A 23,074-nucleotide genomic window follows, 5' to 3' on the forward strand; every position below is an offset into this window, starting at 1 on the left:
GGTTTTGTAGGACAGACTATCACTCACCACAGACTATATGTGGTACAAAATGGCCGATGACGTTGGAGAGGCATAGTGGCGTCCAGGAATGTGCAAATGGTCCAATATTCAGCAAACAAGTGGTCCAACAGATCATACCAGGGCATGGTATCATTACTAGTAGAAACGTGTCTTTAAATACTGAGGCCTGTTTGACAGGTTTTGTTTTGTTGGGACCACTTTAAGTCATGTCGTCATGTGCTGCAGGACTCCACCAGGCTGATTTAACCTTTCATCTTCTACGAATACTCCAGAAAAACAGATGTGTTAGTTAAGTGAAAGCCCTGCCACATGAAGGTCAAATGAACAGGAGGGAGCAGCTGGTCATCGGTGCATGATAAAATATTAAATTTTTTTGTCTAGCAGCAGGAGGATCTGGCCAGTAAAACCTGTTTTTCCCCTATTTGTGTGGGTCATCTTTTTCTCTCTTCCGATTTCCACTCTCTGGGAGTCTGACTAAAGGATTATGGTGTTTGGTGTACAGCTGAACAGTTTTCTAGTTGGAAGCTCCCCTCACAAGTGCAAAGTGTCTTGTTTTGCAGTTTTACTGTGCTGGTTATAGGTGGAAAAAAAGTTCAGAAATGTTTTTTTCTGCCTCATGTTTTACATTAGAAAATATCTTTTTAACAGGGTTATTAAGGGTTTTTGTAACCATTGTCCATATGTTTATTTAGCCAATTAATTTGGCCCTGAATGTGTGTATTAAGGCATTTTTTATGTTTGTGTGTGTATTAATAGGTGCACTTAGTACCAGTATACATTTGCTGAAGTCAGCCCATGAATTGCCTGCCACTATATACTGTGAACTGCATTGGCTGCCTGTCTTTCAGTTGGTAAATACTTTTGTTTGTCGAAAAGCAGCAACTAACATACTGTTCTACTTCTCTATTGCTTAAGTATGCCGTTTTTTTTTTTCTGATTAAGACACATTAAACACACTGTTTATCAAATAGAACTTTCAAATTCAGAAACTGGAAGATCTGTCGTGCATCCATGCAACTATAAGTGTAGAGCTGCACGGTATATATGAAATCACAGTCGTCATTGCAATATTAATGTGTGCAATAACACAATCCCAAAGGAATGCGTGGATGCAATGTTTGGAGTGTTATTACCTTTCAAATTCCATGTAATCACCCTTTACATGCCTATAATATATTTAGCTGTTTGGATTAATTTTTAATGCCGATTCCTACAGCTGGTAGTGAGAACACTATCACTTTATCAAACTACCTGTTAGCTGATGTGATATATTAGTCAGCAAGTGAACATGTTGTCATTAAAGTTGTGCTTGTAGCAGGGACAAATGCCCCCCAGTAGAGATGTGTACAAATCTTTAAAGAAGTTGTTATGGAGACTTGATGACCCTGAGATGCCTTCTTTTTTCTCTACCAAGACTTTTGACTCTTTTGGTGTTTTGTAATGTTTCAAAAAACAGAAACAAACATTTATATTAAGGCTTTTTTCACATCAGATGTGTATAAAATGTCTTCCTGCCACATAAATAAAAGCATGTCGATTTTATTTTTTGCATTTAGATGAATTTAATTGTTTCCATGTTTACCCAACTTTGTACAACATTCATAGTGAAGGAATGTTGTGAAATGGTAGAATATTTAATCTTAGCATGTTTCAATGTTTATACAATTTAAACTAGTATGTTAAACTGGGAGAATTCTCGCTCTTGAGAGTTTCAGTGTTTATCTCTTGGATTACTGTGCATATGGAAGATTGGCATTGTCAACCAGCGATTAAAGTTTACTCAAACACTCTGGTGATTGTTGGAGCTCTGGATGTTTTTGAAGATATTTCCACAGGGGCAACAGTTTTTTCAGCTTAAAGAAATATGAAAACAAGGCTATCTAATATTTTTGTAGGGGTCAGGGGGGGAAGAAATCACCCTGATATAAGGCTTACCTCTAATACCAGTTTTCCGTTGTATAAACACAGGAACTTGGCTAACCTAGATCAAACCACAAAAGAAAACTTCCCTCTTCCGTCAGGTCAGTGTATCTCTTCAACAACACTTAAACCACTCCCACAGATACATTTCCCGTTTTAAATGAATTTCGCTGATGTTTTTAAGAAGGCATTGTAAAACATTAGTGTGTATCTGAAAAACATTTTTAGCTTGTTAGGTGTTTTTCTGGATGGTCAACATTTTTTCTGATTGCACAGCTTCAGTTAATGTTTGAGTCGCCCCCATGTAGTTGCTTGACTGACTGAACTACTTGTGAAAGTATTTTTAAGTAATTCCAAGACCGCTAAAAGAAGTCCGTCTACCAAACATTGGTCAGAAGCGCTGGCACGAACATTAGTTTAATTAAGCTTGGGGAAAGGTGAGTTACCTTTAATGCCAGTTACAGACAGTTATTGCAGACACTGTCTGACTTGTAAAACTCCACCCTTTGCATTATCTGACAGGCAGCATTCTGTGGAAACAAAGGTGTGGAAACAACTGCTGACATTTCGACAGTCATGTCTTGGCTTAGAGGGGCCAGGGTAAGCCTTGGCCTGCTGAAATCATGGTTGAAATGGCGACGGCTGCTCTATTTGTAAGTGCCTTTTGTGTATAACCTGGTGATGGGCTCTCTTTTCTAAATGTTTCTGCCTTTGGACATTTTGGGCTAGAGCTTGGGATTCTGCTGTCTGTTGTTGAACTTTCTCATTTTAAAACCGTGTGTGAAAAAATATAAGGCATTACTTAAGGGTCGTTTTAAGTAAGATTGTTATTGTGAAATTATTAAAACGACAAATTGCATTAAAACGTGAGCCATGAAAGAAAGCACAACACATGCAAACCTTATGTTAAAAGGTATTCACAAGTAGGAGAGCTACAGGTCCTCCACCTCACATAGCTTATTGTCCCAAAGACTTTAATTTACAACACTTTTTTTCCTTGTTCATTAAAAAATTCATTTAAGTCAGTTTATACTACCAAACTTATATATATATATATATATATATATATATATATATATATATACAGATTTGCAAGCATTAACCCAAAGTAATTAAGGGCTGGTGGAGAGGAGATGAAAAGCTGAAAGTTTAAACAGAGAAAATGTTTTTTTTGTTCTGATGCATGTCTGAATAGATGTGCAGAATTCACACATTTTCCTATTTTATTATCTTTTATTGTTTGGGTCAGCCCTTGCTTTGTTCAATCCATTTTTCTGAATATGTGCAGGAAATTTGATTTCTCCACATCAGAATTAATAAATGTATATTTAAAAAGTAATTTGTGACAAAAGTATAGAACCAAAACGTTTTCTAGTAGGACAGGAAATCAGAATCTGAATACTTTTTACATTTCCTTGCCAGCCCCCCTGTTCATTGTATTCCAAGGCTTTCCATGACTTTGATTAATATAGCTGGAAAGGTGTCACTTATTGTTTTGTTTTCTTTATATTAAAGAAGTTATAGAAGATGTATTCCATGGGCACCTGCAGAGACAATGGTCTTAACTGTGACACAGTCCTAATCACCATTAGTGGTATCTTCTTAAATCATAGACCTATGAGAACAGGTGTGCATAAAGTGCTTCGTAACCTCACGTCACCTTAATTGAGACACTGCCCCACATAATACTCCAGGTTGCTATGATGCACGAAAGTAGAGCCCGTGGAAAAGAAGCTTTGAAGTCCTAACAGACCACCTGGGTTGCTGGATGATGGTTATTATAATAATGGTTTTTAAAATTATACATTGTTTTATACATTAGTTCTTTGCTTTTATGTATTTTGTCAGTATTTAGGTTTTTTTAAGGTTTACTTTTTTGCAAAAGTTTCCATTATGGCTTCATCTTTGTTTACCACATTGGTTCCCAAATGTTTTCTACCAGGCCGCCCTTGATTTATAAGAAAGTTTCCGTGCCCCCTCCAGCACACATATACAACTTCCACATCCTCTAACCAGAGGTATTTTGTTTTTAAATTGAATGAATAAAAGAAAACTAATAAATTACAGCTTGAAATACAATAAACTGGAACCTCTTTTAAATGACAAAACACCTAAAGACTTTTACAGTGTCGTTATTTTAGGTGTAACCGTTTCTTTTACTGCATAACAATTTTCAACATTACCATCAATACATTTGAAAAAAGCCATTGTGCAAAATTGGTCATTCACTCATTTAATTCATTCATACTCTGCCTCCTCCCTGCAATTGCCCTGCACCCCCTCCAGGGGGCGCAGCCGCCACGTTGGGAACCACTGGTTTAACAAATAATAACATGCTGGAATCTATATTGTATTGGTTTGTACATTTATATATAAATCATTTAAAACCTGGTAGAAAACAGGTCTTTTAAAGCTCCAGAACTGATAGGGCGTGTACTTTGTTTCTACCAGAGCTGTCTATGCATATAAAAATTTCTCTAGACTGTTCCTAGACTAAATCTAAACAAAACATTGTTTCACAAGCTGCAATGGAGACAAAAGGAGAAAGAACAGAAAGGCCAAGCCAGCTTAATGTGAAGGATTTAGCAGAAAAGCTTGCGTGGCAGAGTTATGAATTGATTTTTGTTTGGTCTGAGCAAAGGCAGCTGTGCCTTCCTTGAATCTGCCATATGTGCTTTGCCCTGTTCTCAGATATGTTTTTACTTGTTACATGGCGACCACACCAGGTTTTGGGCCAGACCTCTGGTCTGTGTTCTTAAACTATGTTTTAGGCATGCTCTAGTCATAAGCAACTTTATTGTTGCTGGTTTTATTCCTGCTACTAGAGTTACAGGTTATTTTGCAATTGGAAGGTTTAAAACGGACGTGACCGGGTCATGGCTGCGGAATATTCTTGCCTCTGATGAAAATGCTGAGAGGCTGCTGGTAGGATGAGAGGCAAGAGGAAGGCATGCTGCACGCAGAATACCAAGCTGAATACAGTAAGGAACTGTGATGCATTCTAATGGGCTAGGTCTAAGTTTATCATACATGCTTTACTTCATTTATTAAATGCATTCTGTCTTATCCTGATAAGTTATCCATATACGACCTGCATATTACTACAATGTCAGCTGCAAATGTGGTAATGACTTAACGCACTGATTGTTTTTATGCATGAACAACAGACATTTTGTTGGAAATGTCTAAGCCTCAGAGTCTGGATTTTCCTCGAGCTCATGCACTCCACTGTTAAATTTACTGGGTGGAGATCATACAGAAAGGACTGTTTTTGTGTTGATATCAGAACCAGATCTGTGTTATTGACAGCGTTGTTGAGAGCACTAGAAGCACCATGCAGGTCTGCAGAAAAACACGTGAAGCAACAACACTCACTATGTAGGATTTTAAAACCTGGGTGATCCGGCAGTGTTTTGACTTCTTTTTTGCAAGTGAACCAGAAGACAACGGGAGCAAATTTCTGCAGCCCATCTGCAACTTTCCTGGAAATCATCATAAAAATGGCAAATATTTGAAAACTGACTAATTTCAGGGCGTAACTTGTTTTAACATGAACTAAGTTTGGGACTTGACCTAAACTAGTTTATATTATTTTTGACCTCTCACCTTGCCATCTGTGTCCTGATCGTAGCTGTTCTGGGTTTCTTTTTCTGCGTTACACTTGCTTCATATATAGTGCCTCGCGAAAGTATTACTTTTCACATTTTGTCATGTTACAATCTCAAACTTTTGCATTTTATTAGGATTTACAAACACAAAGTATTGCGTAACTGTAACGCAGAAGGAAAATGCAACATGATTTTTTGTATTCGGTCCACTGTTTGTGCAAGTTTGTTGTAACAGGACAAGACATGTAAAATCTTTGTAGAGTGCTGTAGTATAAAGAGTCTTCTATGTGCTGAACACGTTTCTCTACAACAGTCTGCTGTGGTGCTGGGAGGATGTTGGCAAAGTTAACTTTTTTGACCAGTTTCTTTGTTTCTATCTACTTCTTTCCTTTTAGGATGAAAATGCGGCGGCACAGAGTGTTCCTGCTGTGCACGGTGGGTCTATGCGTCATCTCCTTTCTCCATTACTACAAGGCCCTCCATTACGTCTCCCTGCTGCGTGAGCTTTCCGCTCCGTATCCCAACATCAAGTCCTTCATCATGGTCTCTGGCTTCTTCTGGAGGGAGAAGGGTGTCGCTGCCACCCCGCTAAGTCCTGCCCCTCCCGAAGAGGCTCCCCCGCTGCCCTCTCTCCGCCAGGGAATCGTGAATCCGATAGAAATGGCGGTGGAAGGGGTTGTGATAGACCCAGGAACTCTGGATGCTAAGATAGGAGCACCTGGCATTGCTGGCCTTAAACATCTTGAGGTGAGAGCGATGAAGGAGCCAGAGCCTCCCCATCCCTGGGAAAAACCAGTGGAGAACCAGCTGGGAGACTTACCAAAAGAGGTTGATCATGAAAGCATGCTGTAGTGCTGCTTACGCTGAGTTATTGCGAATGCTAGAAATCCATGCAAAATGTAATATGCAGAAATTCCACCTGTAGTGTAAGAATTTAACCTAGATTTAGAAGAATAAATGCCTTGTGTGAGTTTTAAAGATACTTTAGGAGGTTTAGAAACCCTTTTAACTTTTTTTTAGTGTAATCATTTTAAGAATAAATAAATACTGAACTGAGGTAGCCAATGTTGTTTATAGCAGTAATAACTAAACTGGAGATGAATCAGAAGCAGTATTCTCTTGAAGTGTACCTCAACTGTTTTCTTATCTTCCTTCGTAGAGACACAAAGACAACTACCATCCCAACCATGTTGAACCCAACCTTAAAAAACCTCTCGTACACGGAGGAAAAGATCCATTGCCGGATCCTATAAAATCTATGGGAGACCTTCATACCCGCACTCACCAGCTTCAAGACGACAGAACCTCTTATTTTGTCCGTACAAGTCGTGGAGCCTATTGTTTCAAACAGGGGACAGAGATGGCAACCATCAAGGAATCCTCCGTAAAAGCAGGAGCGGGTGCGGCTAATGACGTTTTGGAAGTAGGTAAAGCTGCACAGCGGAACACTCTGGGGCTTCAGCAGCAGCAACAGCCTGGAAAGATGTTAAAGGGTAAAGGGCAGGCTTTGGGCAGCGGTAGGCAGCTGGTGAAATGTGTTTGTCGGCCGGGATGGCACGGACCTTACTGTGGGGTTCCCACCATGGTGTACCACTCCAATCTGCCGACAAAGGAGCGGCTGACGCCCAGAGAGACCCCGAGGAGAGTGATCAACGCCATCAACATCAACCACGAGTTTGACCTGTTGCACGCACGCTTTCATGAGCTTTCACAGGCTGTAGATTTGTTCCTAGTATGTGAATCAAATTTTACTGCCTATGGAGAGAAACGGCCATTGAGGTATGGCACAACCTTTATTAATTATTTATTTATTTATTTGTAAAGGGAATTGAATGTCATGGGGTAAAAGAAAGTACATCTTCTTTCAGTGCTAGGGTTCTACATATCGGTAGAAAATAGAAATCTCACTCTGATATCATCAAATTATTTAACTCCAACCCAAGTGGTTCAGGAACACACAACAAATTACACTTTATTATTTAACACAAATAAAGATGATTAAAAGCTGTTTGTGGATAAACATAGTACACCACCTGATTCAACAGCTTGTGGTAGCCTCTTTAACAGCAGTACCTGTTGTTCTCTCTATAAGGGGAAGACATGCAGCATAGGTCCTAAGGTTGGGAATCGAAACCAGACTGCTGCGTCTTGGACTAATAGGCTTCGTATCTGGTTTGCACGCTCTAACTCTAGACCACATGCCGTCCTGAGGAATTTTGACCGATCCCAGTGTACATTCCTTCAGTTCTTTTGGGTTTGCAGACATGCGTTTCTGCACAAGCACTACATTAGCATATGAAACAGGTTTAGGTCTGAACTTTAATTGGGTCATTGCAACACTGTGATTATCTTTTCTGCCCGTTGTGTTGGAGTTCTTCTGGCGTGTTTGGTGTCAACGTCTTGTTGCATGAACCAGAATACTTAGGTCTGCAGAGGAGTTCATAGTTGAATCGATGACTGTGAGGTCCTGTTTAGGCAAAACAAGCCCATATCATTACTCCTCCACTTGTCATACTTGAAAGCTGATTTGAGGTGTTTTAAATTACTCCTTGAAATTTAGCATCTGATATGTAACTGAGGCCTGCACAGTCACAGATGAAGGTCATGGGAATTTGCTGGGATGTTCATTCCATCAATGATTGGCACTTTTTCTAAATGGTTTCCACTTTTATGTAATCTTTGTCACTGTTGTCTGACGGACTTTAGATAGTTCGGAAAATGGCTTTTTATGGCTGCTACTTTAAGTTGCTCACTTACAGCTTTTACAATTCAGTTTCATTTTTGTTGAGAGGTTGGAATCCATTGTGAGATTAAATTTAGATCATGTAAAAACGGCCACATTAATTTTCCTATGTCTTGTTACGTAAAGCTGTTGAATTGTAAGTAGGTGTACTTTCTTTTTATAACTGCTCATGTGCAAATATTTGAAGATGTATTTGATCTCAGTTTTTTTATTAATGTTGTGTAAATTTAGGCTGACATGTTCTGTGACCAGCAGTGAACCACTTTGTTTAAATTGGATTTAACAATAGCACCAGGTAGAGTGGGACAGTCACGACAGCAGTAGTTAAAGACCATTGAAAGCATGTTTGTGGGAACCATAAATGTAGCAATTTCTGGTCAGAATCAGTTTACTAATATTGAGATTGTCCACTTGCTCAGGATTTTTTTGTTGTTGCTTCAAAATTGTTGTGGGCTGTTCAGATTGGACGGGTTTGAAAGAAATGTCTTAAATCATTTTCAAAGTGAGCTAAAGTCGGCTAAAGCAATATTGTGCACAATGTTCACAGTGCGGCTCTTTTGCTCTAGAAACGCTAACATCTCTCATTCTGTACTGAATGCTTTTTTTAATTCAGTCTTTATAAGTTAACCAGAGAAACTCTACTCATACTCTATCTTCCCATTCAGACGTAAGAAAACATGGCATAACTACGACACTGCTGTTGCTTTGAGTGTTCTTTTTTCGTTCTAGCTTCCTTTGTACATGATCATCCTTCATGCTTGTTGAAACTCGATGTGCAGAATAATAATTGCAGAAGGGTTTCTTTGGCAACAACATGAAACACCTTGAAAGCAATTTTACAGAAGATTATGACGAGCAGCATGATTGACTGTGCGTGCAGCTTTGAGGAGGGAGATTGGTGTATTTAATCATAGGATGTGGCACAGCATGAAAGCAGCTACACTCTGCACTTTTTGCTATGTATATCAACATGTTAATAGAGTTGTACCCTCAGTAAGTCTGGTGTGTGAAGTGGGGTCGTCTGGGCCAAGTGGCATTATTTGTCAAACAAGTGCTTCTTGACTTTGGTTTGCATCTCTTCTGCATCTCAATTTATACGTTTTGAGTTAAACCTAAAAGTGATTGTCCAGTCTTGTACATTTTTGTTAGACACAGGATAACAGCTATCATAATGCATTTTAAATGTACCAATTAGGAATATGATTAAGCAAAATGTTAGCATCTTAACAGTTTTGGTTTTTTTAGTCAGGTATACACACATGAACTCCTTAAATCACATGTTCTTACACAGTATCATGCATAAGTCGTTATACGCCTTTAACTTTTCCACATTTTTCCACATTACAATCATAACTTGGTATATTCATTAGATTTTACATAATATACTGACACAAAGTAGAACATTGTTTTGATGCAGAAGAAAAAGCACAGATGGATTCCAAGTGTTTCTTTCCAAATGAAAACGTGTGAACTGCCTTTGTGTGAAGGCCTCTGAGGTTTTTTAGAGAACATCATTGAACAAAAAGCATCATGAAGACCAAAGAACACACCAGACAGGTTGGGGATAAAGTATAAAGCAAGGTTGTATAACTATATCACAGGGTTTAAACATGGCACTGAACGTTGTTCTGTCAGTCATCTGAAAATGAAAAGAGCATTACATATCTGCAAACCTAGCAAGACAGCGTCGTCCACCCAGAGTGGCCGACCAAGTAAAAAGAGCACATGTTAACCCTGGAGGAGCTGTTGTGATCTGCAGTTCATGTTAAGGAATCTGTTGAAATTAGTAGTCCTAAACTTCACACATCTTGTCTTTATGGAAATGTGGGAAGAAGAATGTTGTAGCTGAACGAGAACCAGAAGAAGATCAGGACAGCTGTGGAAGAAAACAAAAGTTTTGAGACTGTAGCTGAGGTTTACCTTCTAGTAAGACCCTAAACGTATAACCAGAGCTACACATGGTTTTGATTAAAGCTGCAATATATAAAATTGCAGTCACTGTCGAAGTATAACAATTTAAAGACTGCTTGGATACAATATTTGGTAGCTTTTAATATTTTAGGTGAAAGTCTGCTTTCCAAAAATCAGTGAAAACTAATATAAATCTATGTGACCAGATTAGAAAGCATAGGGAGAGTGGTGGGCACAGTGTGATCATTAAAAAGAAAGAGTAAGAAAAATGTAGGTGTATTTTCATTTACATGCTTACTACAGCAATGTCATGTTTTTCTGATATCAGACACCCTGAGTTTAGATCAAATGATATTCAAGTGTTACAATGTCCCAGTCAAAGCCTAGACATAACTTCAATTAGGAATATGTGGAATGGCTTAAAAAAATTGATGCTTACAGATGATGTCCATCTAGTCTGACTGAGCTTCAGCTATTTGCAAAGACAAAGGAGCAAAATAAATTCAGTTTCTAGATAGGAAAAGCTATCAGAGACATACCCCAAGACACTTACTGCAGTAACTGGAGCAAAAGGTGGTCCCACAAAATGTTTACTCAGGTGGGCTGAATACAAATACACATCACACTTTTCAGACTTTTTTTTTTTTTTTTAACTTAAAAAGTTTATAATTTTCAATTGCCTTCTCAATTATGTTCTGCTTTGTGTGGGTCTATCACATTAAATCCAAATTAAATAGATAAATAAGGCACTGTAAGTTCTAAATGATACAAACAGTCCAATAAGTGGTTCTGGATTGAAAATTGAAGATGCTTAGAAGTTACCAACATATGAAATAGTAAAATTAGCTTCTCCATATCTGTCTCCCTAGTTTCCTGCGTCTCCTTCTTAATGGTACGTACAACTACATCCGTCACAAGATCCTCTACATATTCCTAGACCACTTCCCAGACGGGGGCCGGCAGGATGGCTGGATAGCCGATGACTATCTGCGTACGTTCCTGACGCACAACGGCTTGTCCAGGGTGAAGGGTGCTAGATCCGACGACGTGTTTGTCATCAATGACGCAGATGAAATCCCAGCACAGGAAGGCCTCCTTTTCCTCAAATTATTTGATGGCTGGACAGAACCGTTCGCCATACACATGCGAAAGGTAGCAGCATTACAGTGCAGAGTTGTGTGAAATTATACTAACTATTTGGTAGTTGTTTGTAAGTTTGGTTTTATTCTCATTTCTCTCTTTCTCCAGTCTTTGTATGGCTTTTTCTGGAAGCAGTTCGGGACTCTAGAGGTGGTGTCTGGCTGCACGCTGAGGATGCTTCACGATGTCTACGATGGCGATGGCATCAAGCTGCGGCGGCGCGAATACTACTCATTGCCTGGCTTCCGCAAGTACGAGAACGACACGGGCCACATTTTGGTGCAGTGGTCTGTAGGCAGCCCCTTCCACTTCGCCGGCTGGCACTGCTCCTGGTGTTTCACGCCTGAGGGGATATACTTCAAGCTGGTGTCAGCACAGAACGGGGATTTCCCCAGATGGGGGGACTACGAAGACAAACGTGACCTCAACTATATCCGGGAACTGATCCGGACAGGGGGCTGGTTTGATGGCTCCGTACAGGAATATCCCCCTGCAGACCCCAAAGAGCACATGTACGCCCCGAAGTACATGCTGAAGGACCGTAAACGGTATCAATACCTTCTAGAGAACCCTTACAAACACAAAGTCCAGACTGAATGAAATCTAGGAGATCCAGTTTGAGAAAATGCCTAAAAATAGTGCCCATGTGAGGCCTTCGCACTGAGCTCTGGAGGTGGGCTGATACTAATGAACAAAATCCACAGACAACGAAGATGTTGCAGTGATTTAAAATCTCTCAAAGGTATTTTGGGGTTAAAAAAGGAACATTGAATGACATTGAATATGGCTTTACTAGGAGAACTTGGAGAATGGAACCACTGGATGAACAAAATCAATGCTTTCTCCCTGACTATAGGGAGAGGCCAAGCTTTTTCTCGTTGCCCGCTTCCTTTGTATCTCATCTGCCACTGGACACACTTGGGCTCTGTAACACATGAGCACCCTAAGAAAAAAAAGCCAGGGAAGCAACAAGCGTTTTTTGTGTGTTCCTGTTTGCTTTCACTGAAGTTTACAGCCTGGCAGATGCTCTGTTTTCAACCCTCACCCTCTGATGTCTTCCTGTCATATTTGGTGACCTCCTTGCAGAGCCAGACACATGTTCAGAAGTAAAACATAAAGGCCTTTTTTAAGGTCTGCTGTGAGTACCTACAGCCAAATGAGTGTCACAGGTTTCTGCTCACATTCATGTTCATGCACCTTAAGCTCGTCTGTGTGGTTGTAAATAGTGTGTGTGCTCTGTCTTTGTGCTGTTTGGACTATAAAGAGAAGGAACAAAATCAATGCGAGTGAAGAGGGTTATGAAGGAAAAAGTGTGGAAATAAAATTAAATACCACATGGATGGCTGTGCCGAGTGGGAGTATGTTTCCCAGAGCTTACCGACTGATTTGAGTAAAATCTTTTTATCCCATCAGGGAACAGTCAAGAAAAGTTGCGGGAAGATAGCCCTTTAGTTTTCAGATCTGTTTGTTTAACAGTGTGGACTGCTGAGTTTTCCTTGAAAACAAACAAAAATGAATGATGGCGAACAGCGAGGATGTTTACATGAGTCAGCAGTGCATAGATGTGTCTGAACATTAGAAATCCTCTGAATGCGCCGCTGCCAATCTTTGAATGTCTGCCTGTGGCACCTCTGAGCATTTCCTTTGTTTCCTTACTTATGTCCTTATTTTATATTTTGTTTCTCTCATTCTTCATTTTTACATTCTTTAATTTCTTTATCTTCCAGTGTTGGGTCAAATGAGCTGAAATTAGCCCCTATTATTTTCATTAAGTGTCTGTTAGAAAATTCACCAATCAGTCAGCTAGAGATCTGAATCAGCCAATTTTTATATTTCCCACCTTTTTAAAGTGTATCAAAACTAAGGCCTCCCACCATTTTGCTCTATAAACACATCCACTGACAGGATGTAATTTGATGCACTTTAGTAAGTCTAATAAAACTCCAATGCAGGTTAGGGGCATCTGCTACAACGCATAAATGGGAATAATTCCTTACCTGTTGTAAATAGCTTTCTTGGTATTTTCATTTAGTATACGTCCAAATCAGCTGGTCCTGGTAGCAGAAGCTTGTGGCTAGTCCAAGAGGGGCCTAGGAAAAATGTTATTACCTTTTAAACTATGATCAATTTTCCATTGGGCAGTTATTTACAAAGAGGCTGATAAATGTCCACATGGGAAATGGAGGTAGGAGGTGGTGCGCCACCATTGATCTTACTGGTTGAAACACGTAACAACAAAATAAACTTGTACCTAACTTGTACAGCTAACCTAACAGAAATGCAAGGCAGTATACAAATCCCTAAAGTAGTGTTTGCCTCAATAACTATAATGTTTTTGCCTTTCAGACAGCTTTACTTTTCTGGTCAGTTACTCTGACCAGAAATGCTTTCCATGTTCTTTGCTCATATTTCACACAGGAAGATCATAGGTGGCGCACTGCCTCCGACCTCCGTTTCCTGTGTAATTGATCAATGGCCTTTCTGTAAATAATATTTACATAAAGACTGTAGAAGTCTGCCCCTCTCTGGCTGGTCATTAGAATCAACCTTTAGGTCTAACCAATTAGCATTTATAATAAATGAGGAATGCTAGGGAATTATATACTGCAGGTGGGATATGAGAACCATCAGAACCTAACTTCAAAAATCTATTTCTTTAGGGTCTGTGGAGTTTATTGTCAAGGGTGAGGAAATTGTGGCTGAGATGTTTACATTGCTACAAAGCACAAATAAAACCTTTACAAGAAAGAGTCCAACTAAAAAGGAAAAAAGAATTTAATGGTGGATTTACGAGCTCCACCTAGAGGTTCTTTAGGACTTGCTTGGGCCTATACAGATAATGTTCACTTTAAGTTTTTGGTGAGATCTTTTTCAAGGGGAAAATCTCTGGGCGGTTTTGAATTTTATTAAGCCCTAACTTAGCAAAGGTTTGCTATTGAAGCTGGGATTTGATTTGGAAACAAGATGTTGGCTCAGATTATTGCAGTCAAGACTGCCTCTTTGCTCAGGGTGGAGAAAATGAGATTAGCCAGAAGGCCAATGATGGTTGTTTATGTTTCTGTGCTGCTGCTTCGATGGCATCATGGCCTGAAGCAGCAGCTGTTAGGGGTTTGGTGTTAGTATCAACCATCTAATTCTAGGGAGGCTGCAGAGAAATTGGCTCCAAACAGGATTTGAAATCAGATGACCAACTCATTGTGGGGTGCTTTTTATTTCTAAATAAAATTTTTGGTTTCTTGATTTTTGACAAAGGTTGATGATGGAGGCATGACCCTGATACAGATCTGAGTCATTTAAGAATGCGCAGTTGTTGATTTAACTTATTACAGCACAAATAAGAACTACCTTCTCCCTCTACATCTCTGGTTTCACACTGCAGTCACTGCTGTCTCTCTGTGGTATTTTTGTTTAAAAGTGGGAAAGAAAAGTTTTGCATTACAGTTAAATGGCATCTCAGAAATGTAACCACAAGACGGTCCGCATCAAGGACCGGGGGTGAGTATTTGTGCTTACACCCTGCCAGGAGAAATTGACTTCAGGTTAACACCCTGCTCCCAGCCTGCTGCCTTTGAGCTGCACATCTGGTGAATTTTCATGCATTTGTGGGTCTTTGAGTGCAACGGCCATGTCAGCCTAAGCTATACAGGGGTGTTGTTCACAAATACAATCCGGGGTTTCTAGACTTGGCTAGTTTCTCCCCTTATCACCATGGCAGCAATCCTCTTGATGAGTGCCTGAGATCTCTAACAGCTTGTGGTCACCACCAAGACAGCAGCTTGGTAGTTCAAGAGGTGAGGGAGTACAGAGGACCAGTAATCACAGAAGTTACAGAACACTGCTCTTCTTTACTCCGTGTGCAGAACTGGGCCTAAATACTGACAAGTCGTGTGTACATGCCTCCTGTTTTTTCTACACTTTTTCTTTGATTTATGCCGGTATCCGTATGATATGCATGAGGAGCAGCGTAGATACCACATTTGTAGAGCAATATGCAAATAAAACACGAATTTAAAACCTTTCTCCTATAGATCAAAACAAGGGATAGTGAAGCAGCTTGTAAAGCAGAAAGACATTTCACAGCTGTCCAGACTTATCGTGTGAAACATGTTTGTAAGGAAGTGGGGGCAGTGTTTGATTTTTCAGTTTGAAGTAGAGTCATTGCAGTGATGAAATGAAACCCATCCAAATGAAAGGAGCAGTACGTCATCCCTGTAAAACAAAATCTATAAAGCAGCGACAGATCCAGCCGGGATAAAGTTATGTTTGAGGGCGGTCTGTACCGCCTCACTGGGCTTGCAGTGGTTTCTGTTTTAGAAAAAAAAAAAACGCCGTTCTTCAAATTGGAGGATCTGTCTCACTCAAGGACATTTCTACAGATTGTGGCCACTCAGCAGATGTTAAAAGCACAGAGACTTTTATGCGTGCAGACAGTGTGATCGCAGAGCTCGCCAGTTGCTGTCCTATTTTATCATAATCAAACCTCAAGTCGGTAAAGAAATAAACAGTCCCGAGGCTGAAATTTAATGAGAGTGGATGTATTTAAACATCTCTCAAAGTCTTGGAGAGTCTTTATGACTAGTACTCAACTCAGCGTTTTTTATAGCGCTCTTATATCTCTACAACAAGGCACACATACTTTGTTCTTCAGAAGTTCTCCAGGGGAAAATTCATGCCTGCATGTCAGCGCATTAAACCCCATCAGACACTTGTCATTTGTTATTTAAATCAAATGCCTACAATAGCTGAAGTAAATCAAATTGACTAAATAAAAGGGGATTTAATTCAGTGGAGTGGATCCCAGTTGTGCATGAATTAGGCTCTAACGTCTTCTGAGGCTGCCTTACTTTGTATTAAAATACTTCACATGTTTGGAAAGATCTTGTGAATTTTATTTCTAGTAGAAACTGTTTTATTTCTAAAGAATTGCATAAAACCGTCTCTAAGAGCCTAAGGAATGGGTGAGCAGAGCTATGACTCTGTTAGTTTGTCTACCATACTAAAAAGAAACCTAGGATTCTTGTTTCCTATTAAGAGTTATCTCTGTTCTAACCTTGCAAAGAGGGTTCCTAATCAATGATGAACTCACTTTCCAGATTAAGACTCAACAGACCTCTGACTTTGCATTAGAAATCAAAGCTAGGATTATTCTTGTTCTGTCTTATTAATGAGTAAAATGCTGCTATACAAATGATTTTTCTTTACAGTAATAAAAAGAACTCAGATTACGTAGAAATGTGTGACTCAACAGAGCTGTAACTGTGGTAGACTGGCCACTGTGTGAAAAAGGAACTTAGGATTCTTCTTCTCTATTAATTAATATTATAAGATATTCATTTAGCCCTCTAAATGTTTAGAGTGCCATATATTTTCCTCCAAGTCAGAATGAAAATTTGGGTCTTTAGGAAAACACATCCTAAAGACTTTTTTTTATTTTTTTTTATAAAATACCTCAAAATAATAAACATTACACTGGTTAATTCTACGTAGCACTGACTGTTACAGTCTCCTTCCTTGTTTCTTCATTTTGAAATTCACAGCTTCTCACCTGTCTTCACCAGGACATCAGTTTGCATCTATATCGCAATTAGCACTATGCAACAAATGAGGAGATGAAAAACTGAAGAGATGGAGGAGGCTGTAACAAAAAAACAAACATTTGAGAATAATAACTGAGAATAAAAAACATGTGAAATCTGACTGTTGAGACCATCATGTAAATCCAGCCAAATACAAACATTTTAACCTCTTAAGATTTAGATTTGATCTGAATCCAGATTAGTTTGTGGTAAAACAGTGAAGGGAAATTAAGAAAACATTTTTTTAACCAATGAATCCCCAGAAGGATTAAATATGTCTACAGCATATTTAAGTCATTAAGATTTCATAGTATATCCAGCTTAAGCAACAAATGTCTTACCAAAGATGTAAGCTTTATGTTTTTAATTTTTCTTATCAGGTTTCTGCTGCAATAAATGTGGCTCCTTAATTCTGTTGACTAGAACAGATTTATTAAGCATAAAATGCAAAACTAGAGAAGACTGAGTGTTGCTGCAGAGGGGTCTGGAGTTGCTAGGAAACAGCTCTCTCTGCAAGCTTTGATTGCTTACAGTTATTGATATCAGCAACAGGGAATGGGCATTTAAAGTATGAAACCCGAGGTGTCTAAACTTAGATTGTAAGTGATATGCAGGCATACTTTTGGTTCATTATTAGTAGTTGGATATTGGCCAGATTTTCTTGAATTTAGTCCAACATCTTGTATTTTCTTTGACAAAATTGTGAGTGATTGAGGTGGGTGGGGAATATTCTTGCACAAGATTTGAACACAAGGACAAATAAAAAAATCATAAGTTGAACCAATCCACTCTTTACAATCTCTGAACCCACAATGCGTTTAATATGTTTGTGGAGTTCAGCATGTGCACATTCTGCTCAGATGACATCCAGGGCTGTGTTGACCCCACCATCTGTTTTTGTTCTGGAAGTGCATCTGATTGGCTGGCTGCGCACTCGGCCGACATTCCTACATGACTCTGGTCCCGTTCCAGCATTGTTGCTTCCACTAATTGATCTTTACTAAAAAAAAAAAAAAAAAACATTGGCAGCCAGAGGAATGGAAATAAAAAGAGAGCTGAATGCAGGGGGCATCAAGGAAAGGGACTAGATTTTTAATAGAGTACATTCTCAAGTTTGTTGTTGAAGTCATTACTTTTGTTTTTGTCTTTCTTCTGCGTTTTTTATTTGGGTTTGAAAAGTGTGGAATTAACATTTCATCAACATCAGAATGAGATTTCTAAATCATAAACTTTACGAAGCCTTGATTAAGGCTGAAATTAAAAGGGGAAACGTCACATACAGAAAAATGAGTCACATCACCTAATCTCAATGTGTCAACACGGATTGAAAACTGGAGCTCAGTCACAAAATGACTTTCAGACAAGTTTTTAACATCATTGTAGACCCATAACGTTTGCACTGCGTTTAGCACATTACTTAAATTTCTCTCATATGCAAATAGAAGAAAACACTCCTACTGTTGATGTATTTATAAGGGTATGTGAGGATTTTTGAAGTGAGCTTCTGTCGAAAGTTTTTAAGCTAATAATATTAGTCACAGCTTGAGGCTCAGGCTAATGGCCAATCCAGGAGGGGCTAAGACCAAAACAAACTCCTGCCATTTTTAACCAACTCTGATCTAAAAAATGCCAAAGCAGTTTATCCAAAGGCAATTTTATGCACATTTAAACCTGTCATGTTTGCATTGGGCGGTTATATAGAAAAAAAGCCAACAATTGTTTCATGGAGAATGTAGGTAGGAGGTGCTGCTCCACCAATGGTCCTTCTGTGTTAAGTGCTTACTATGGATGGAAGATTTAAGCTATTATGTACTATAATGGTGCAAGTCAGACCTGCAATCTGAGGCCCGTGAGCCGCATTTAGCTCTTTAGATGTCCAGCCCTCTTGAAAATTGTCCATCGAAATGGAAGTATTAATCAGAATATGTTGCTTTTATTTTTACCTTTTGAGCGCAACGTCCTACCTACATAAGGACCCTTGTACAATCCTCCACCAGCGTGTCATTGTAAGCACACATTGCACTGGCAAAGAGAGACTGTAAGCCTGAGAAATGCCAGCTCAAACCAAAATAAATAATATGGAATGTAGAGTTTTTACAAGACCTTGACAGAAGTAAAGAAATAGGCTCTGCTGAAGGTTTTTTCCTGTTAAAGGAGAGTTCTCTTTTCCACTGTAAGGTAAATGGCTATATTTATGTGTACAAATAGGATTTTTTTCAAAAGTGTCTTGAGATTATAGTATTTGTTACCTAGTGCCATATGGAAACTGAATTGAATTGAGTTTTTTGTTAATAAAAGTTTCAGTAGTGCAATGACTCAGTGAAAAACTGAGTCGTAAAAGATAATTATGATAAATATTAGATAACTGAGTAAACCTAGAGTGGTTCGTGCCACATTATTCAGTTGTAGTACCTATTGTTGCCAAAGAGAAAAGTTATATTTATACTTTACTGTCGAATATATACCCCTGTTGTGTTAATAATCATCAGTTTCTCTGAATTATTGCATAATGCGAACATGACAACTGCTAATGATTCATAATATAACATTCACATAAACTGCCATGATGTTTTGGAGATTGGAGTAGGCACAAGAGGTTCCCCTTTAATTGACAAAACTATTACTATGATTAGATGCCTTTAAAGGTGAAAAAAGATATTTAGATCCACAAGGCTTTTTAGCATGTCAAAAAGTGACTTTTCCTAAACAAGCCCTCTTTTTAAGGTTTAAGGTTGATTATAATTAAATGAATTAGTTGCTATCAAGTTGGGTTAAAAAACACAGCCAACTGGTGGTAAAGGTTAATAAAAACAGCTAGCTTTCTCCATCAACGAAAGCATATTCACCTGAGTGACGAAACTCATTAAATCAACGAGCAGTTCAGGGTTTAGTGCTTGTGACTGGGAAGCTGCTCCTCTGCAAACACGTCAGCTTCTACATACGGATGTCTGGAATTTCTGGTATGTGTTTGTTAGTCTTCGCGTTTCTGAATGTGTTCCACAACAGATTGTTTGGCTTTGGGGTGGGTATTAGGCAAATCAGGTCCAGAGCTTCATATGCTGTGTCACAGCAGATGATAAAAAAAAAAAAAACATGATGAAAGTCAGAGTGACACAGCAGAGAGACAGATGGACGCAGTGACACACACATGCGGGCGGACCGGCAAACACCTGGTTGCAGATCGGTTCCCGTTGGAAACAGGAGATGAGGGGATGAGACTGACTGATGACTTATAAAGGGTAGGAGACAGACAGGCATTTCAGGGATTTTGCTCACTGTTTAGATGAATTGGATCAGTACCCTCAACTGTGCCCATACTTTGTTGAACCTGTTCTCATCCATGAATGAGGAAGGATTTGGTCAGTTTTGCTTGTGTGGATTTAGGCCAGTTGGGCAAAACATTAAATGCCATTTAGGTTGACATTAGATGTAGTGACCTGCATTTATTTAAGATACAGACTTCCTTCCCATATTAAACTACTAGCTTAGCTGATTCTGGGAAATTATTTATGCTGAATTACATCCACGTTGTTTCTTCTGGCTCAGATATTGGCCATTATTAAGATAAAGGTTTTAATTATCAGGTGAGAGTTCAAAACATTCAGAAAGTAGCTCACTGGAAAAAAATAAAATATTGCTTCTATTTTAATATTTCAGATCACTTCCATCTGTTTAAATTATAGCTGGAGCCTGAGACCATCACATCAAGGCATTAAACCCCCTCCACAACTATTGGCACCCCTGATAAAATTCCTTTAAAACATTTTTTTATCGGAATTACCAACTAATTCTGCCATCCAAAATGTTGTTATTTATTATTATTTAAAGTGGAATTTGAAACTTTATTTTATTGAAAACAAAAAGTTTTGGCAAATGGTTATTTTGTTGTAACAACTTCCTGACGTACAAATATCAACAAATGGCAGCCTAACTTGAATGGTATGTTTTTCTTGTCTTTCCTAGTTTGAGAAGTGACCTAAATATCAATGGGCCTTGTCACAGTTAGGCAGCAGTGTAACAGGTTCCATGAATTATCAATTAATCATTCTTGGACCCATATTCAACAGATTAAAGGAAAGTGCTAAATAGAAAATGATTCCTGATGTTTTTAGTTTTTTCAAGAATTTAAAGGACAATAATTGTGGTCCCAGGGATTTTGTACCATCTTTATGTGGAATATTTTTTTCTATATAATAAATTTACTCAAAAGTTTTTTTTTTTCAGTGTATGATTATTCTACTACAAGAGATTAATAATATATATAAGAGATTAATTAATTTAAGGCTTTTGGTACATCTTTACCAGAAAATTCAATAAAGGTCTGGACTGATTGTTAGCATTATAATGTCTGTGTAGGAAGATTTGTTGGTTTTGTTTAACACTTTAGTTTCACTTGCATGAAATCTACTTCATAATCTCAACCTCCCTGCAAACTTGTTCCTGTGGCAGCCTGACCTGAAGAGTGACTGAGGTAGAGAGGGTGGCGGGGTTAGGAATAAGGCGAATGCAGGGGAGGGGACAGAAAAGTAAGGAAGTGAGTCTCTGGAGGGGGTTGAATATTCTACAATCAAAAACAGATATGGAAAGAAGGAGGGATTTTTTGCTGAAATACCAGACTTTCTACGTTTGTGGTCTACTTTTGTTTTGGTTTTGATTTGCAGTTTTTTTTAATGCAGTCAGCTAAAGAGTGTTTTATTCTGGGCCTTTTTTCTTTTTTTCATATTTCTGATAAGAGTTTTTGTTAGGAAAGAGACGTGTTTCTTTCTTTTTTTTACATTTTTACTTTTTGTACTTTGTTTTGTAAGTTCATCTCATTGGCAGCTTTGTCTTTAATGTTCATTGGTTGTTTGGATGCGATTGATGAAGTTCCTAAGCCCTATCTTTAGCAGCCTGTTAATACTCGATTTAACCATTGCTTATATCTGCTTGAGTATGTTTTATGTTTTCTTGGAAGAGGTTCAGCTACAGATGGCAGAAATGAACCTAGCATGTACACAGACACACGTAAACTCATAAGGCCTCTATAACAGTAAAGCCTCTGTTTGTTTTTACTCTGACTACTGTATGCACTTGTGCCCCCACTGGTATGTGAATGTTGTGAAGACTCGTCCTTGTGTGACACACAAAGAAGAAACCCCAGGTTTTTTTTATTGTTGTTTTTTTTTTCAAAAACAACCCAGGATACTGATGATAATACCCTTGTTAAGATCAGTTTCTGTCACAAAGTTGCTGTTTGTGTCCTGTTCTCCCTCCAGATGCATAAAGATGTCAAGGAAATCTTTCCATGTTTTTTTTTTTTTTTTTTTTTTGTAGCATGCTAACATCTCTACTGCCTGCAAAATCATGTTTTGCACCTTATTGGAAGGATGTGGTTTTGTTTTTTATTTATGCATACATACATGTCTTTATATTTGGGGGTGTGTAAGCTGTTTAAATTTGATAAGAGCTATTCATATAATGTACGTTATGTATCTTAAACAGGGTTTTAATTTATTTTAATTTCTTTGTGATGACTTTAATATTGCTTTTCTTCTTCTTAACTTATTCAGCCAATGATGTTTCATTTAGCTCAGCCCCAGCAATAATGCTACAGGTTTCCAAAATTTTATTTTAAATCTGATTCCAACCCATTGAGACCTGATGCAGCATGTAAACAAGCCTGACCCAGTACTGGTCATTTCACCTGTATGCCATTTGGTAACTTTTCCAGGTATAAAATGAAGCCATCCACCAGGTGACATTTCAAACTGACCATGCATCAATTTATGCCCAATTTATGACTTTTTTGCTCACTTTAACAGACAAATTAAAGTAATTTTGTATGATATGCTAATAATAAACTTCAAAACAATGTGTTTTTATAACTCCAATAAATAATAACCACCATCAGGATGTCTCTCAGTTATTTTGATTTTATCAGGAGTCACATTTTGTCATATTTCTTAAGAGTCCACTGACCCAATTTGGATCAGAGGCAAAATTAAATAGAAATCGGATGTAATACAAAGTTTTCAAGAAACAATATAAGATTAAAATTATTTGTGAGATAGCAGCATTTTTATAACCATAAACCTCAGTTTATGTTAAAACTACAAAGAAAAGTAAACATACACAATGGTGTATGAAATGATTTGTTTACAGGTTCAGAACTGAAG

General features: G+C 38.4%; 1 protein-coding gene across 8 annotated transcripts in view; it reads left to right on the top strand.

Moving 5' to 3' along the window:
• The window catches only part of mgat3b (beta-1,4-mannosyl-glycoprotein 4-beta-N-acetylglucosaminyltransferase b), an 85,607-nt gene extending 62,799 nt beyond the window's left edge, over nt 1-22,808 (top strand). For 3 of the 8 annotated variants that reach the window (XM_047364433.1, XM_047364435.1, XM_047364436.1), the window contains exons 2-5: nt 5,945-6,296; nt 6,709-7,328; nt 11,073-11,355; nt 11,452-22,808. In XM_047364433.1, coding sequence (XP_047220389.1) covers nt 5,945-6,296; nt 6,709-7,328; nt 11,073-11,355; nt 11,452-11,943 — 1,747 coding nt within the window. In that variant the 3' untranslated portion in view covers nt 11,944-22,808. Of the gene's footprint in view, nt 1-1,989; nt 2,379-2,463; nt 2,595-4,793; nt 4,923-5,944; nt 6,297-6,708; nt 7,329-11,072; nt 11,356-11,451 lie in introns of all 8 variants that reach the window. The other 5 variants (XM_047364428.1, XM_047364429.1, XM_047364434.1 and 2 more) reach the window with 4 other exon arrangements.
• Nucleotides 22,809-23,074: the final 266 nt, after the last annotated feature.

The sequence above is a fragment of the Girardinichthys multiradiatus genome, chromosome 5, assembly GCF_021462225.1.
Source record: "Girardinichthys multiradiatus isolate DD_20200921_A chromosome 5, DD_fGirMul_XY1, whole genome shotgun sequence".
NCBI lineage: Eukaryota > Metazoa > Chordata > Actinopteri > Cyprinodontiformes > Goodeidae > Girardinichthys > Girardinichthys multiradiatus.